This window comes from Suillus subalutaceus (assembly GCF_016647625.1).
Source record: "Suillus subalutaceus strain FC151 chromosome Unknown DFJ58scaffold_50, whole genome shotgun sequence".
NCBI classification, from domain to species: Eukaryota; Fungi; Basidiomycota; class Agaricomycetes; order Boletales; family Suillaceae; genus Suillus; species Suillus subalutaceus.
In genome coordinates, this window is record NW_024540299.1 from 66570 (window position 1) to 82828 (window position 16259).

Sequence of the window (16259 nt, forward strand, 5' to 3'; positions counted from 1 at the left end):
TTGGCCCGTTACCCCATTCCCCTGTTCTCTCATTTTCATTAATTATTTACTAGGATGCAGCCAAGGCCAGGAAGCCAAAAAGGAGTGCGAAGCGCTCCATTTGTTACGAACTAGGATAGTTCCGACAGTAGCTACTCAACAAGAGTATTCGGCTAAGGTCAAGTCAAGACTCTTGCGTATACAAGAGTTCGTAAGACAAGGCAAGGAGAGTGTCCTTGACTTGAATCAGTTTCAGACGACTTAAGATTGGAGATCTTAAGCAAAGGAAGTTCCAGGTAAAACCTAGTAAGATTAAAGTAAAGAAAATACAATGTACAGAACGGGTTTATATAGTGAACGGTAACTGCTTTAGGGCAGGTATCAATGAATCAGAATGAGTCAGAGATAAGAGACGAGTCATCTAGCGACGGCTTGATAGCGATCGTGATGTAATACAACGAGTCAGAGATAAGATGATAAGAGATAAGTCTAGTGATGGCTTGATAGCGATCGTGACGTAATACAATGTAAAGAAGAGAAAATGAATAGGGGTGTACTTAGACTGTAACATTACCCTGTTTTTACTGTTGAAGTCACCGATTTCAACAATCCAAGTTATAGTAAGCGTCATAGTTGTCGTTGTCTCCCGCACATTGGGAGAAGAGCTTCTCATCTTCTTCGACGGATATCTGCTCTGTTTCAGCGTCTTTATCAGCTTCCCACCTAGAGAGGGCCTCGTAAAATCCCGCGTCTGTCCAGACTAGGGGTATCACCGGTTCTCCTTTGAGGTCTTTACAAAAGACCGATAAGTGTCCTGGCGCTAAGTTGCGACATACTCAACAATAGTATGTGGGACAGTTCTTGTGACGATGGCCCATAAGACCACAATGACGACAAAGGAAATTGTCGGCGAGTTCAGTTTTCACGATGGTGACAGAGGAAGATGGTGGTGGTGGGGACGGGGTTTTGGAGCAGAAAGCTTGGTTTCGGTTGGTAGGAGATACGGAATGTTCTTGCTTGACCTTGGAAGGTCGACAGGTAGGGTATCTATGGCACATGATTGTTGTTGGGGTAGGTGTAATAGGAGCTGGTATGACAGGTACAGCAGGAGGAACAAGAATGCTAGTTGTATGCTCAACGGGAGTTGGTGCCTCGACTGGAGGTGGAATGGGAATTGCAATATGGGGGGATGGGGGTCTGGCGATTGGGTGTAGTGCAATTCGTTCAGTGACGACATGAATAGCCTCTCAAATAATCTCTTTAGTAGTAGCAGGCATGAGACGCACTGCAGTATTGCGAATACGTATGTGAAGGTGATGGAAGATAGTCTGATGACGGGGGTCATTGATAAGTCCAGCGGTGTGACCGACGAGATTAGTGGCACGGATAATGTTAATGAGAAGTGCGCTAGATAGAGCTCCTCGTTCAGCGAGAAGGCGGTCTATATCGATGGCGTATTGTTCAGAGGTGAGGGCAGACTCAAACAGGGTATTGGTTTCTATATCGTCAAGGATATCAAAATAGTTGGAGTTAACCGATTCGTCGGTTAATGTGGTAGCAGAGAATGTCGGGGAAAGTACTGGGGAAGAAAGGTTTTGAGAGGCAGTGGTCATAGCAGCAGAGAGTTCTTGGATGCGTAAGAGAAGGAGTTGAAGTCATTTGATTGAAGAAGGCATGATTTCGATGAGGTTCTTATAATCGGTGGGTTTTCTTATAAGTGGCGAGGATAGTTGAGGCGTTGCCTAGGTTCTCTTCTGGGATCCATTCGTTGCTAGCAGAAGCATACCCTTTCCAAGATACGAGATAGTGTCTTCGTTTACCCGTGCCTTTGTGCGATAGGATCACTTCAACTTCGGATTCTTCTTCGTTATCTATGATGTCAGGTGGTGGATCGTGGAAATTCGGACCGTGGATTTCAGTTTCGTGATAGGATGATAGTTTGGAAGCATGGAACGTGGGGTGAACTTTCCATTGTGCTGGGAGTTGGAGTGTGAACGTGATAGGGGAGAGTACGGCTTTCACGGTAAAAGGTCCGTATCGTTTTGGGGCAAGTTTTCATGAAGGTAATTGCGTAATGAGGTTCTTTCCTGATAACCAAACCTTATCTCCAACTTTCCATGGTTGGTATTTCTTTCTGTATGATTGTGCGGCCATTTGCTGCATTGCGAGATTATGACAAGAGATAGCTTCTTTGCGTATCTTCTGAAGAAGGTGGAGCCTTTCTTCTGCGGCTGGGACGGTGGAGTTGGGGAGTACATGAGGGAGAGCCCGTGGCTCGTATCCCATCATAAGGAAGAATGGGGATGCGTTGCGAGAGTCGTGTTTGCAGTGGTTGTGGACGAATTCAGACATAGGAAGATGTTCAACCCATTCTTCTGGGTTATTATGGCAATAGATTCGGAGGTAGGTTTCTAGTTCTTGATTTAGACGTTCGGTCTGGCTGTCCGTCTGCAGATGATAAGCGGTGGAGGCGGCAATGTCGTATTTCAACAGCTTAGCAAGGGCTTTAGAGAATTTGGATACAAACTGCGGTCCTCAATCTGAGATCACCTTCTCATGGAGTCCGAAGCGGCGGTAGACATATTTGAAAAACTTCTTTGCTACGCCTTCTGAGGTGATGGTTTTCGTACAAGGAATGAGAATTACCCCCTTCGTGAGACCATGGTCTACCACAACCATGATGGAATCAAAACCGTTGCATGGCGGCAAGTCTGTAATGAGGTTGACGGAGACTTGGGCAAAGGGAGTAGAGACCGAAGAAGGGATGGGAACAAGCGGAGGGGTGGTAGGATGGGTATCGGATTTCATTTGCTGACAAAGGGTGCAACCCTCAATGTATTTCCGGATATAGGTTCCCATCGAGGGCCACCAAAAGTCGCGTTTAACCAGTTCTTCAGTTTTAAAACAACCGGGATGTCCTGCCGCAGCATGGTCATGAGTACATTCTAAAATAGAATGTTGTCCAGCTGGTTGGACATAAGCGCGATCTTCATAGAATAAGACGTCATCTTTAATTGTCCAGTCAGAGAGAGCTGATTTCATGGGAGGAAGACAAAGGCCATTTAGAGCATCAGAAGCGACTTGGAAAATAGGGTCGGTGTCATTAGGGTCAGGGTTCGCAAGAGTTGTCATGAGTTCTTGGTCAAGAAGTCGGACGAACATGGAATCAGGAAGGAGTGTCATATCTTCATTATCGACGGTGTCTGGTGCATGATCAGGTCGTCGAGATAGGGCATCTGGTGCGGCGAGTTTGGTTCCTGGTACATGATGGAGTTCAATATCGTAGTAGGAAAGAAGAAGTTGCCATCTAGCTTGACGACGGGTTAACTTCTGCACGGTATGAAAATAGAGGAGGTTCTTATGATTGGTGAATACAATTACTGGGTGTGAATTTCCTTCTAGGTAGTGGCGCCATTCTTGGAGTGCGCGGATGACAGCAAGGAGTTCTCGATCAAAGATCTGGTAGTTTTGTTCTGCAGGGTTCAAGGATTGGGAGAGATATCCGCATGGATGATATACGCTGTTTTCATCAGTTTGTAGTAGAATGGTGCCGGTTTGCAACAAGGGAAGCATCAGTGGCGATTGCAAACTGTCGTGATGGGTCAGGGTTACGGAGGACTGGTTGCTTCAAAAAACACTCTTTAAGTGTCGTAAACGCGTCTTGACAGGTTGTGGACCAAAGGAACACGTTATCCTTCTTTGTAAGATCAATAAGGGGTCGTGCAATATCAGAATAATGGGGAATAAAGTTTCGATAGAAGTTACAGAAGCCAAGGAACGATCTGGTTTCTTTAATGGTAGATGGGATTGGCCAATCGCGGATTCCATCGGTTTTAGCAACATCCATAGCAACGCATCCTGGGTGAATGATCATACCGAGATATTCGACTTCTTGTGCATCAAAGGTACATTTCTCTGGTTTTAAGAAGAGTTTTTCTTCGCGGATTCTGATCAATATACGACAGGTACGATCATGGTGTTCATCAAGGTCATTCGAGAAGATGAGGATATCGTCCATATAGATTACTAACCATCCTTCATTGATTTCTTGTTGAAATGTGTGATTCATGTAGGCCTGGAACGTAGCTGGAGAATTGCAAAGTCCAAAGAACATGGCATTTGGTTCATAGAGTCCAAATTCCGTGGTGAATGCAGCTTTCCATCGGTCATCGGGGTGAATACGGATATTGTTGTAACCAGAGCGAACATCCATCTTGGTGAAATACTTTGCTCCGTGTAACCGCGCGACAAGGGATAAAGGAAGCGGTAGTGGATAAGCATTCTTGATCGTCCAATCATTGATGTATCGGTGGTCTTGGCAGGGTCGTAGATCTCCACTCTTCTTTCCTACAAAGAAGAAACTGCTGGCTTGTGGCGACTTAGATTCCGAGATAAAACCTTTCTTTACGTTTTCATCAATGAACGCTTTGACAGCGGTTCGTTCAGCAATGGAGAGGGGATAGATTTTCGACGTTTTGGGAATAAATCCGGGTTTCGTTTTGATGCAGTGGTCAATACCAGGTCGTTCAGGGGGTAGCTGGTTAAGACCATCTTTAGTGAAGATGTCGGTGAAGTCGTGTAGATAAGAGGGTACGAGTTCTTCGAAAGTTTTCTTCTTTTGTTCCAAGCCCGCAGCTAGAGCGAACTGCTGGGCTTTGTTACTGACTTTCGTGTATTCCGTAGGCTGTGGCAGGGGTTTAACCATGGGTTTTTCTTTTGAGTGACTGTCATATCCCGTATTCTGGACCTACGTCCGATGATGTTCCCACGCCTTCCGGATGCACATCCGAACCTCCATACCCTTATCCATGACTCCATACCCTTATCCATGCCTGCAGTCCTCCAGTCCACTATCGGTTCGGATCCATACACCTTCGTACATCCATATATCCATACCTTCGGACCTCCGCAGCTAAGCCTGCTTCATCCACCCTTGATCCCATCGGATCCGAGCTCATCCTACCTGAGAGTTTACCTTCCCTAGACTACCGGATGATATCCATGATCTATATCCTAGTCTCGTCTTCACCTAGATCTCCGGATCCGCTCATCCAATATCCAGACGCCTCATACGATATCTCTAGACCTCCGGATCCGACCTATACTCATATCCAAAGCTCAAACCTTAAATCAGTGTCTATCTCCTTATGGTAATCCTCTTGACTCCGGACTTCGGTTATCTGTGTTTCCGTCTTGCTTATTGATCCTTGTACTTTGTTCATCTCCGAGTTCATTTGTTTATGTTCCGTTCATACTTACCAATATGTTTCCACATGCTCGTACATAGCATTTGTCTTCAGCTTACTGATCCTCTCGGATACTGTCCAGTATATAAACCTCTATACAACTCCTGTAAAGTTTCCTTAGTTCGAATATCATCTTAGATTCTGCTCAACATAGACTTGCTCTCTCGCATCCTAGACTTCACTCATTCTGATCTTGGACTTCGGTCCGTCTTAGTATTGCCTTTCCTTAGGCCTAGGGAAGGATTCCCTAGGCCAACCTTCCGGTCCTCCAGATTTATCCTTCCGTCTATATCCATGCTTAGGGATTGACTCCCTAAGCCGAAGCTTTGCCTTTCCGGCACTTCCTGTCTTTCCGAGACTTCTGTCTAAACCCCGTCTATCCGACTCTACCATAGTGTAGTCTACCTCCGTCTGTTTCTACTCCGGACCTTGTCCGTTGTAGCCCTTCTTCTCTTGTCCTAGAATCCTGTCCACTCCTCCGGACGTCGTAACCTTCGGACGACGCAACCTTCGGACGTCTTAACCTTCGGACCTCCGGACGTCCTGTCCTTCGGACCACTCCTCCTACCCTATCCTGCTTTGGACTCTGTCCCTTGCAGCCTATCTTCTATGTGTTTCCATCTAGGGAGCTTACCTTCGGATCTAATGCAGCGGGGTGAAACTCTTCCAGAGTTTCCTATACTCATCCGAAAGTTTTCCGCGCTCATCCGGAAGTCCTCCAGCACTCAACCAGAGTAGCCAGCCTCCGGAAGTCCTTCGGACTTCGTCGGATTCCATCTGGACTTCATTCTGAAATTAAGGGCACGTACTCGGGTAAGGGGCACAGCGCACGAGCTGAGGCCAAGCCCTTCGGATCCGTCTACCCTTGAGCTATGGTCTTAACAGTGACTGGTCCCATCGAGGGTCAATGGTACGTCCATAACGGTATTCGAAATTACCCGGAGTTCCGATGTGTCAGAGGAATATTCTACCAAGAATTCGTCGTCATCTAGATTGTACATAGAGACTTCTCGCACTGGTGCGGCAAAGTTCTCTTGTGTCCAGACATCTTCCTTAGTATCAAAGGTTTCGTTGTTGTTGTCAGGGATGGGGAGTAGATCGGGGATGGAGAAAGCAGGTGATGCTTCTTCGTCGATAATTTCTTCGATAGTCGCTTTTGGATAAGCGACGGGAATTTCGATAGCTGGTTCAGCTTTCCTAAGCTTGGATTGTTTCCAGGTTCGATCGATAGGTTCTTGTCGAAATAGAGGCGAAAGGTCATTCCTCTTTCTCTCTTTGTCGACTTCTTCTTCTACTTGATTGCTTTTCTCAGTGCGTGAAAGAACAAGTGTTTCTGCTGCCCAATCGATGATGGGATTCATAGCGTGTAACCAGGGGATTCCAAGAAGGATTTGATCTCTTCTTCCAAGGCGCATGATGTTAAATTTTCCGATCATGGATCGTCCGTCTATCTTGACAGTGAGAACGCAATATCTGCGTATCACTCCACTTTTGGAATAGCTTCCATCGGTGGTAGTAACCTTGAAAGGTTTACTAAGAAGGTGGGTTCGAATACGGTGTTGTTTGACGAAGTCTTCGGAGATAAAAGTTCTGGCTGCTCCGGAGTCTATGACTGCGGTGGTTTCAACGGTTTTCAGACGAGTTTTCGAGATGAGGGAAATTGGAACACGAAGTTCCTTATGTTCTCCAACCTTTCGTACAAGTCTTATAGGTACATCGGAAGATACTGACATTGATCCAGTCTTCCATATCAAAAATCCTCGTTAAGACGATGGACTTCTGCTTCTTCTTCTTCTTCTTCATCATCGCTTTCTATGTAGCAGTTGCTGCGCTGTTGAAGGTAGTATTTTGTACTTCTTTACAATGTATTGGGGTCATTCCTTTCTACTTCTCGGGGCACTTGCGGGCGATATGCCCGACCTGTCCACAAGTGAAGCACTTCCCTTTCCTGAAGTATTTTTTACGTTCTTCTTCATTAAGGTGGTCTACTTCCATAGCATTTGGATCATGATTCTGATTGAAGGATGGTTTCGGTACGTAGCGCTGTCCAGATGGTTTAGTGATGTTACGGTGGTTGTTGCGTATGGCTGCGCCTCATTGCCAGTTACTGTCTAGCCGGATAGCTGCGGTTACATATTTGTTGAAAGAATCAGGGATGGTTTCCATCTGGCATATGGAATTTACGAGTCCTCCTTTTAATCCGTCATTGAAGAACGCGATCAAGACTTGGGATTCCTTGATACTGGCTAGCAATGCTAGTGTTTTGAATTCAGCGATATAGGTCGTCAAGTTGTTCCCTTGTTTCAGGGTTCTTAACTTGTTTATGGCGACTACCTTAGCATTGGCTGGAGCAAATGCTTCTTTGAAGTTCTTCTCGAAGTTGGTGAAGGTTCTGTACTTCAGGGTAGGATTGGTATTGGCTTCCGCATAAAATGTTGTAGCCCATCCTCCTGCGCTGCCTTCAGTCATATAAGCGAGTGCGGTTACAACTTTCTTTTCATCGGAGTTGTAGATTGAAGCGTTAACGGTGAAGTACGCTTTCACCGAATATAACCATCTGAGAGCCTGGTCAGGGCTTCTGTTGTAGTGCATAGGTGCACCTGCTTTCAGTTCAGAAGAGGTAGCGGTCGACATCCTGAAGCTAGGGTTGGCTGTTAGGTTTCGGGGTGGTTGTTCTACTGGGAATTTGTCAGATGAAGTCGAGGATTGGTTATCTGGTTCTGTGGTTACAGGGGACGGTGTGCGTCTCTCTCTGTTGTCTGGTTCTTCTACAGGGGATGGTGTGCGTCTCTCTCTGTTATCTTCTGTATCCGGACCGGCGGCCTCGTGATACTCTTCTGGGGAATCGGGTTCGTTAGGATCACGTTCCCACCAATACTTTCTGACCCAAGTGGTCGTCTTTGCTAATCAGCAATCTGGGCCTCTCGTGGTGGAGAGGTTCGAAGGGTACTTTAATCTTTTGTTACGAACTAGGATAGTTCCGACAGTAGCTACTCAATAAGAGTATTTGGCTAAGGTCGAGTCAAGACTCTTGCGTATACAAGAGTTCGTAAGACAAGGCAAGGAGAGTGTCCTTGACTTGAATCAGTTTCAGACGACTTAATATGTTTGTAAACATATTCCAAACACTCTAGAACAATCTAATACCAAAGGGTCAAAATTGCGAAATTGTTTTTGATATGTTTTTTATTAGATCACACTTGCAGAGGCCCTGTAGCAGGCATTGGTACAAAAATAGAAGAAAAAGCGGTCTATTATGTTCTATTATATGCATATAACCTATAATACTACTTACCTACATGCTGTACCTGACTGTGGTGTGGTGGTGAGCCAGGGATGGACTGGGGAGGGTGTGGGAAGGTTTCATATTGTGGAGATACCCAAAATGGGCTATGTTTTGGGTGTTGTGGAGAAGTTCACACGCTATATGGCTGAAAAGGCACTTGAACTATATATGTTGTGAGTTCCAAAAATTAAATAAAATAAATCGGGAGGAGGGAGGAAGGGGGGAAGGATGGTTTAAGATGTACTTACACCTGAACATGCTTCGATATTTCAAGAACGCTGATTACAAAGAATGACATCAGGTCTGATTAGGCTCTCAATTATGATGCGAATGTCATAAACACTGAGAGCTGAGGTTCCCCGGAATCCATCAAATCTGGGTAACTACCCCAATACTAGCTACTACCTTCCCACTCTCTTCAACTCAACCACCTCGTTCAACCCATCATTCTCTACCTTCAGTACCACTGTCAGAAGGCACAGGTAAGTTCAAGTTGACCTGCCTAGTACCCATGCTCGAGGATGACTGAGCATCTGCGCTTGTTCTGACGGAGCCGTCAGACATGCAGTGCACTGGCAGCGCGCGCGAGTTTGCCGTGCGGAAGACTGCTGACTCAGAGCTCGAGCCAGGATATAGCACCGGCGCCAGTCTCGGAGGGTGCAAATACATGCCAGTGTAGTAGGGCGGCATGTTTACGGTGTGTGGTACATTCTGTGTTTGTAGCTGCCCGCTCGACACTGACGTATTTACCCAGGTGCTTGTTTCGAGTGGCGACTGGGCAAATGTGCTTCCTGATCGGGGCTCCGACGCCGGCTGTGCATTCGTGTGTGGTGTAGCGTGACTTCCAATGTTTCATTGCGGTGCGTCAAGTCTCTGCTGGCTGTTGACGTTCAACTAAAAATTTTCCTCGTCATTTCTTTGATAGCACTTGAGCATAAAATGCTTACTTGTTTGTATTTGCAGGGCCGGCTCTTGAACGCTCCTGGACAATCAGATTTGTGACACTTTTTGTATGTCCTTTGTGCGCGCTGTTTCACTCTAACAGGTGCAACTGCCTCTTCTTCTGCAGGCCGCTTTTGTCCATGAGGTCCTGGGAGTGCAGGGTCGCTGTACTGCAACTGCAGTAGGGTCTGGCGGGAACTATTCCAACCCAGCATCATGCTAATCTGCCAGTCAGTTGGCTCCTCGCTTGCTGATGCCTGACGGCCATCAACTTGTTTGGCTACCATCTGACTTGGAGCCGGTGTAGAGACTCGTGTTTCTGTGGGCTCATATGGGCTCATTTTACGAATTCTGGCAACTGGCCTTTACTGCACGACTCGCACCATCATCCGTATGCAACTTCTATCTTGTTTCTGGTCATTCCACACACAACGCGCAGCTTTCCCGCGAAACGCGCCATAGGCGCGCTACTTTTCCACACAACGCGCAGCATTCCCGCGCGCGCTCAGCGCGTTTCTCTCGCACTCGTCGCCCTACTCCATACGCAACTTCTGCTATGTCTCCAGTCATTTGCGCATACAATGCACAGCTCTCCTGCAAAGCGCACCATAGGCGCAACACTTTCTCATGCTTTCGCGTTTCGCGTTCCCGCACGCGCGCTTAGCGCGTTTCTCGCGCTCAAGCGCACTCCATCGCGCATCATCCAGGAGCATCCATCCATCATCCAACCAGTTCCTAGGTGTGTCCCTTTTCGTTATCAGACCATATTTAGCCTATTACACTTTGTATTTCGTTATGCACCCTTACTTTACATCACTTTACCTCACTTACATACTTAGAGCGCTCCCTATTCGGCTCCGAGCCCTGGGAGAGCGCTTAGGTAGAACTTACATACTTTCATGTTCGTTTTACACCACAGCTTCCTACCACAGCTTACTACCACATCTTTCTACCACCATGTACTTGGCAGTTAGTTCCATGCAATGCATGCGTCCGTCGTCATCTTAAGGCCCTAGCATCAGTCTAAAGCTAGTGGCAGTATCAGTATCCATCTATATCCGCGCTTTTCACCATATTATCGTCTCTCTACACTTGTGCACTGCTTGCACTACCATCCCAGTTCTCTGCGCATTTTCGCCTTTCGCACTTTCGCCTTCCTGCGCTTCGCGCATTTTTCGCGTTTCACTTTCCTGCGCGCGCCTTGAGCGCGTTTCTCGCGCTTACATCGCCCTTTTGTCGCCTTTGATCAGGGTTGATCAGCATCATTTCGTGGATCCTTGCTTTCTTTGCTTCCCTTAAGGGTCGAACATATCGCACGGCATATCAAGACCCAACATAGAGAGTGTTTGCTTGTCATCTGACTTGCGTTCACCTTTGTTGTGTTACCCACACCGGTGCAATTTCAGGCATTCCAACTGGTGCTGCGAGAAGCTTTTGCAACTCCAGGTAAGCGCCATTGTTCTGCTCGACTGAGTTATGCTCATTTTGGTGCTCATTCCAGGTCTTATAATATGACTTGAGCTGTTCAGGAAGCTTTGCGAAAGAAATGAGCGGGTGGATGACTGGCGACGGATGGTGCTATACGCACCTTATAAAATATGTGAGTGCCGTTTGCATGATGCTGCCACTCCTGTGCAAGAGCTACCCAGTTTGGCTGCTTCCGCCCTGCAAACTGACCTGTGACACTCTTGATGAGTAGGCGGTACAAAGCCTTCTCCTCCACAGTATGGATCGGCAGAATAGCAACAAGAGTCTGCTGGTGCCTCGCCAGGTATTCATGCTTTATCTTACAACCTTTTGCATAGTCATCTCGATACTGACTCATTCCTAGTTTTGTGCGAGTGGCTGCAGCAACAGGTAGGATGCCGAATGACTCGTTCGCAGGCTCGAAATCATTTCCATTGAGCCAAGTCGCCTGACCACACTCCTGGTATGACGGCCGCACCACACTGGCAGTAATATCCACAAGAAGTGCAATCCGGTTGTGAGTCCAGATGTCATAAGAGCCAAGATAGATTTTTCCTGTTCGATTCACAGTGCCAACCTGTAGCAATTGAGTACAATGTTCTAGTAGTTGATAATGTTAAGCACACCTCGAGATTATGTGTTAATGTGTAGTTGCGAAGTAAATTCACGGTCAACTGGGGTGATGCATTGAATGAACCAAATCGTCAGATGATGTTCTGATGAATCCCGCCCTCGACATTATTGGTTCCACGTGAGCATCAATAGATGTTGAGACCAAGCTTGTCCGTTCTCTGCAAAGTGTAGAAATGGTGACCTGGGGGATCTGAGTAGTAACCTAATTTAATGTTCTCAATGACTAGACGAGCTTTCTCCCATGATGCATCATTGAAAAGAGGCTGGCCAGTCACAGCATCCTTCAGTGGGCTGTAGGTCTGCAGTACTTCAGTGACACGAGGTGCCAATATCTCTGGAGGTGGAACCAGCCGCTTGATGCGCTGCCACACCCAGTCTGAGTTGGTAAGGACCATCTGGCGAAAACATGTATTCTTCTTTTTCAGCACTTCTTCGACAACAGCAAGATCTACAGGGTCCAGTAAGAATATGGCATCTCGAAGGGCACGGCTGAAAGGACGGCGGAGACCATGGTGAATGGAAATTTTAAACTGGTCCATGAGGTGCCAGATATCCCCAAGAACTCGAGAGCGTACTTCATTGCTCTCAATGGTGACATTACGGGAAACAAGTTCCGCAAGTGATTCAATCTGAGAGAGCCCATGCAGGTCCTTTTCTGCATCACTGGCCAACTGTTTAGGGACACCAGAATCTCTGTCGTGTGATAACCACTCGCCAACATCCGAGTCTGTTGTAGGCTCCGAGTCCTTGATTTCATCAACTTGAAGATAAGGTGAATCATGAGGCTTGTATGGTGATGATGGGAGTATTGTGGTGCTATTCTGTGGTGTTGTCTCACTGGTTCTGGTGCATGTTCGAAAATCCCGTTGATAGCATAGCAGTGGGAAGGGTGATTTAGTGGCAAGATTCGAAATCGGGGTTTCTTGATGGTTAGGTCGCAGATCTGCTCGAACAAGATAGGCAGGGACAAGGATGGACGTCACAGTGATAACAATACGAGTTTTTGATACATTTACCCCATCCAGCTGTTTTGGCTGGTGACGAGCTATGTGGCCATATGCCACTGCAAGTCCTCCGTTTCGTGACATGAGCTGAACCTGGGTGCTGACTGGCGTGGACAATGTCACTGGACCACAGGAAGGGATAGCCGAGAAAGACTCGAAAATAGCTGAAGCTGCATAGATGTCCAATGTGGCATATTTCTCTTGCTCTGGTGACAGCACAGGATCATCCCACTTTGTGCTGACTCGAATAGATGCGTCCTTTGGCAGATTTCGGTGAAGCACAAGTGCTGTTAAGTCTGCAAGGCTGATGCGCATGTGATCTGTCACATTTCAATCCTTGGCCATTGACCCGAGTTCGAGAGCACCAATGAATGGCTGTTCATTCGTGGAATCAGCAAAGCCACAGTCCTTGTATAGGTGAGTTAAGTCTGCTTTGACTTGGACACCAATTTTGTGGACTCGTTTCGAGTGCAAGACTACCAAAAGGGATGATGGCAGCTTCAGAAATCCGTTATCTTGCACATATTGACTGATCTGTGATTTTCAGTGAGAAATGATAGCATAGTTTTGCAGACCATGAAGCATACCGGAATAAGGTAGATGGCCTTATCATATGCCAATGATACAAGGGAAACTCTGCCGTATATTCCTGTCTCTCGGTCTACTGGCCACTCCAGGTCAAATGCAACATGCAGCTCCTTTTCCGCAATAGCTCATCCATGAGGCAATTCATTCGGTTATTGATCTGATAGGTTGTCCCAAGACGACATACATGCCAACCATCAGGTACTACTAAATCCTCCAATCCCGAACTCGGAACAGGATTTACACTGTATAGAAGACTAGGAAATGCTCTCTTGAGGGCTGACTTATCGCCGCAGACATTGTCCGTGAATAGAATCTTGACAGGTGCATGCCCATATTTCGCAAGTGTCACAGGAATCTCAGCAAGGGCAGGCATACAGTCGTCATGTCCCTTCGTTGGCGTGAGTGTCATCTTGCGACACTCACCATAGTCATTGCAGGCAGTATGGAGGGCACCAAATGTTGCCACACCATTGACTTTACCGAGAATGCCTGTCACCTGTTCTGTTCTGAGTCAATAAGTCTTTGAATAAATCATGTAGACGGACCTTAAAGCTATGGTCATGACTGAGTGTTTCAGCAGACTGCATGGCCATATGTTGGTCCATCTCTGCGGCATGTTGTTCAATGAGCGAGTTATAAAAACATCGAAAAAATCGGTGCGTAGGAACATATCCGGCATATCCACTGGGGTCATTCCAGCGAGGAAAGGGTTGATGCGGTGGCAAGAGCCCAGATGCACTTGCTTGCATGCGCTGACGGACGGTCTCTAGGTATTGAATGTGCAACTGCTCGTAATAGCGAATGTGCATCATTCGTATGTTCTTAGCGAAAGGTGATGGCCCAATACCCCTCTGAAATGAGGCTCGCAAGACACCAACCAAGTGGTCCGTCAGGCCACTTCGATACATTAGGTGGAATGGAAAGAGGGCTGCTAGCGGTGGTGGTATGGCTTGCAAGATTGCTGGCGACCAGCTCTGAAATGTCTTCTTGCACTCCTCGTGCCCACAATAATATCGGTGTCCAATAATGAACACCAAGTGCTCAAGATCAACAACGCGCCGTGGCTGCTGCGGCCAGCTGAGAACACGAAGCATGACTGGCTGCCCCCTCTTGGACCGCCGGTTTGCATCCTTGCAGTTTGGACAAGGGATGCGCTGGAAGAGGTGGGGCAGCCATACAAAAAACGCGGCCGGTAGAAGTCTTGGGGCTCAATCTCAAAAGGGACGACATGGGAAAATACCAGCGGAGGTGCAGTCATGGTGAACTGCCCACTCTCGTAACACACTGGTCTCCCGGTCTTTGCAATTTCAGAATCGAGACGAGTGCGGGCATATGCGTACTCGTCTGCAAGCCATGTTGGCATGGTTGCACGCGGTACCTTGGTCTTGGTACCATTGGCCGAGGAAGCATGTTCTGGCAATGGCAAATCAGGTGCTGCCATGGTCGGAACATCTTGAATAATGTTGTTGTTGTTGTCACCGATGGCAGAAAATTCATCAATCATGCACTCAAGTTCTGCATCCGCCCCAAAAAAAGAAGTCGTCGTCATCGTAGTCACAGAGCAGCTGGTTGTCGGATTGCTTCGGTGAATTATTGCAGCTTGCAGCCTGATCTAAGCACGAGAGTTACTGTTAGTAAATACTTCTCAAATATAGTATTGATCAGTTGTACATACCTGAGTCGTCAATCACACTACGAGTCTGAAGATTGCACGCACCACTTGATGCAGGAGCAGTGCTTGGCTGCGGAACAACTCGCGCTGGCTCAATGTCCGACTCTCCATCGAGGATATCTAGCATATCAATATCAAAATCAGTGCGCAAATTCATGACTTCGATGTTGAAACTCACTATGAATGACACTTGTGCTCGTTGGTGCACGTAATGATTGATCCGAGTCCGCGTGGGATGACTCACGTCCAGACAGTGCGGGGCTGGTGCTCGTGCTCAATTCCGAGTCACGAGTGCGTGGTTCCACTAAAGACAGAGCATATCAGCACTACAGATGGCATTGGTGTGAAAATGACTTACCTGGCTGCCTGGTGTCACTATGATGACTCCCTGCCTCTGCAGCCTGAGAGGTAGAATGTAAAGATGCTACAGATTACACAGGATATATGTTAGCAGCAAGTTGCACATGAAGGTCACATTTCGAAGCTCACCTGGTGTGTTTCGCGAAATTCCATCCTTCCTGGGGCGTCCAACTGGACGGCCCACAGTGCCCGCATTGGGTCCATTCTTTGACCCTTTCGGACGGCCGCGTTTACGCTTCTCTGTCGGCGGCAGTTGAGTGGGATTCATGGTGATAAGCTCAGGTTGACCGCTATAGCGTCAGAGGTCAAGGTGCCTGCCAAAAGCAGATTGTTTGGTTGAGTTAGTGTGTTTCTCTAGGATTATATTTTCAAACTCAGTTAACATCTAATTGCGCTACAACTATAGTTCAACCGCCGCTGAAAATGCGAACATGGGGTAATATATATATAGATCCTGTATAATGTATCACCACAGGGACTGATGTATCATTGCAGTAGTGGCACCACTATGACAGACTCTCATATTTATGTATCAGTATTTCTGTGACAGTGTCATGGTTGATACATCAGAATGACAGGATGTGGTGCATTGCCCCTACCTCCTAATTGCTCTTCCTCATCACAGGCCACTACTCACGGATGTTTACACAGAGATCCACGTGAGGACGCGAGCGTCAACGGCCGCCTTCAGATTTCCAACGTACATCTTCTTCAGTCTCAACTACCCACCAACCAATCATCTGCTATTTTTTCTACAACCTTCAAAGCCTGCCTACACCACCTATGGACTGCTTGTACATTGCCGCCAATTCTCGATGTTCGTCTTACCCCTCGATGTCCAAATGCCCTCGGTATGCATGATCTTGGTTGGCTCATCACATATAGAATTCTGCTTCTGGTACATCTTCCTTGACATAATTTCACTGACGTATTATAATCTCATGACCAGTCAGTTAGATGGCTTCTTCACGAGACTTATAGCCTAGTGTCCTGCGTTCTGCTCAACATTTCAAATCAGTTCTGCCTGTCCAAATAGCCTGACCGACCTTGGCGGGGGGCCAACCATTTCGGCTTTGTCTTAT

General features: G+C 47.1%; 1 protein-coding gene across 1 annotated transcript; it reads right to left on the reverse strand.

Moving 5' to 3' along the window:
- Positions 1 to 8641: 8641 nt before the first annotated feature.
- Positions 8642 to 15445, reverse strand: DFJ58DRAFT_882072 (uncharacterized protein; the record flags this gene model as incomplete). Its single annotated transcript, XM_041394566.1, has 23 exons — positions 8642 to 8673; positions 8760 to 8789; positions 8967 to 9324; positions 9459 to 9744; positions 9884 to 10013; positions 10061 to 10226; positions 10285 to 10317; positions 10349 to 10402; positions 10566 to 10643; positions 10678 to 10747; positions 10826 to 11015; positions 11131 to 11497; positions 11547 to 11594; positions 11778 to 12861; positions 12907 to 13091; positions 13145 to 13255; positions 13330 to 13641; positions 13691 to 14299; positions 14431 to 14660; positions 14821 to 14937; positions 14996 to 15121; positions 15176 to 15241; positions 15307 to 15445. The coding sequence occupies 23 exons, from the start codon at positions 15443 to 15445 to the stop codon at positions 8642 to 8644; spliced, it is 4821 nt and encodes a 1606-aa protein (XP_041244124.1).
- Positions 15446 to 16259: the final 814 nt, after the last annotated feature.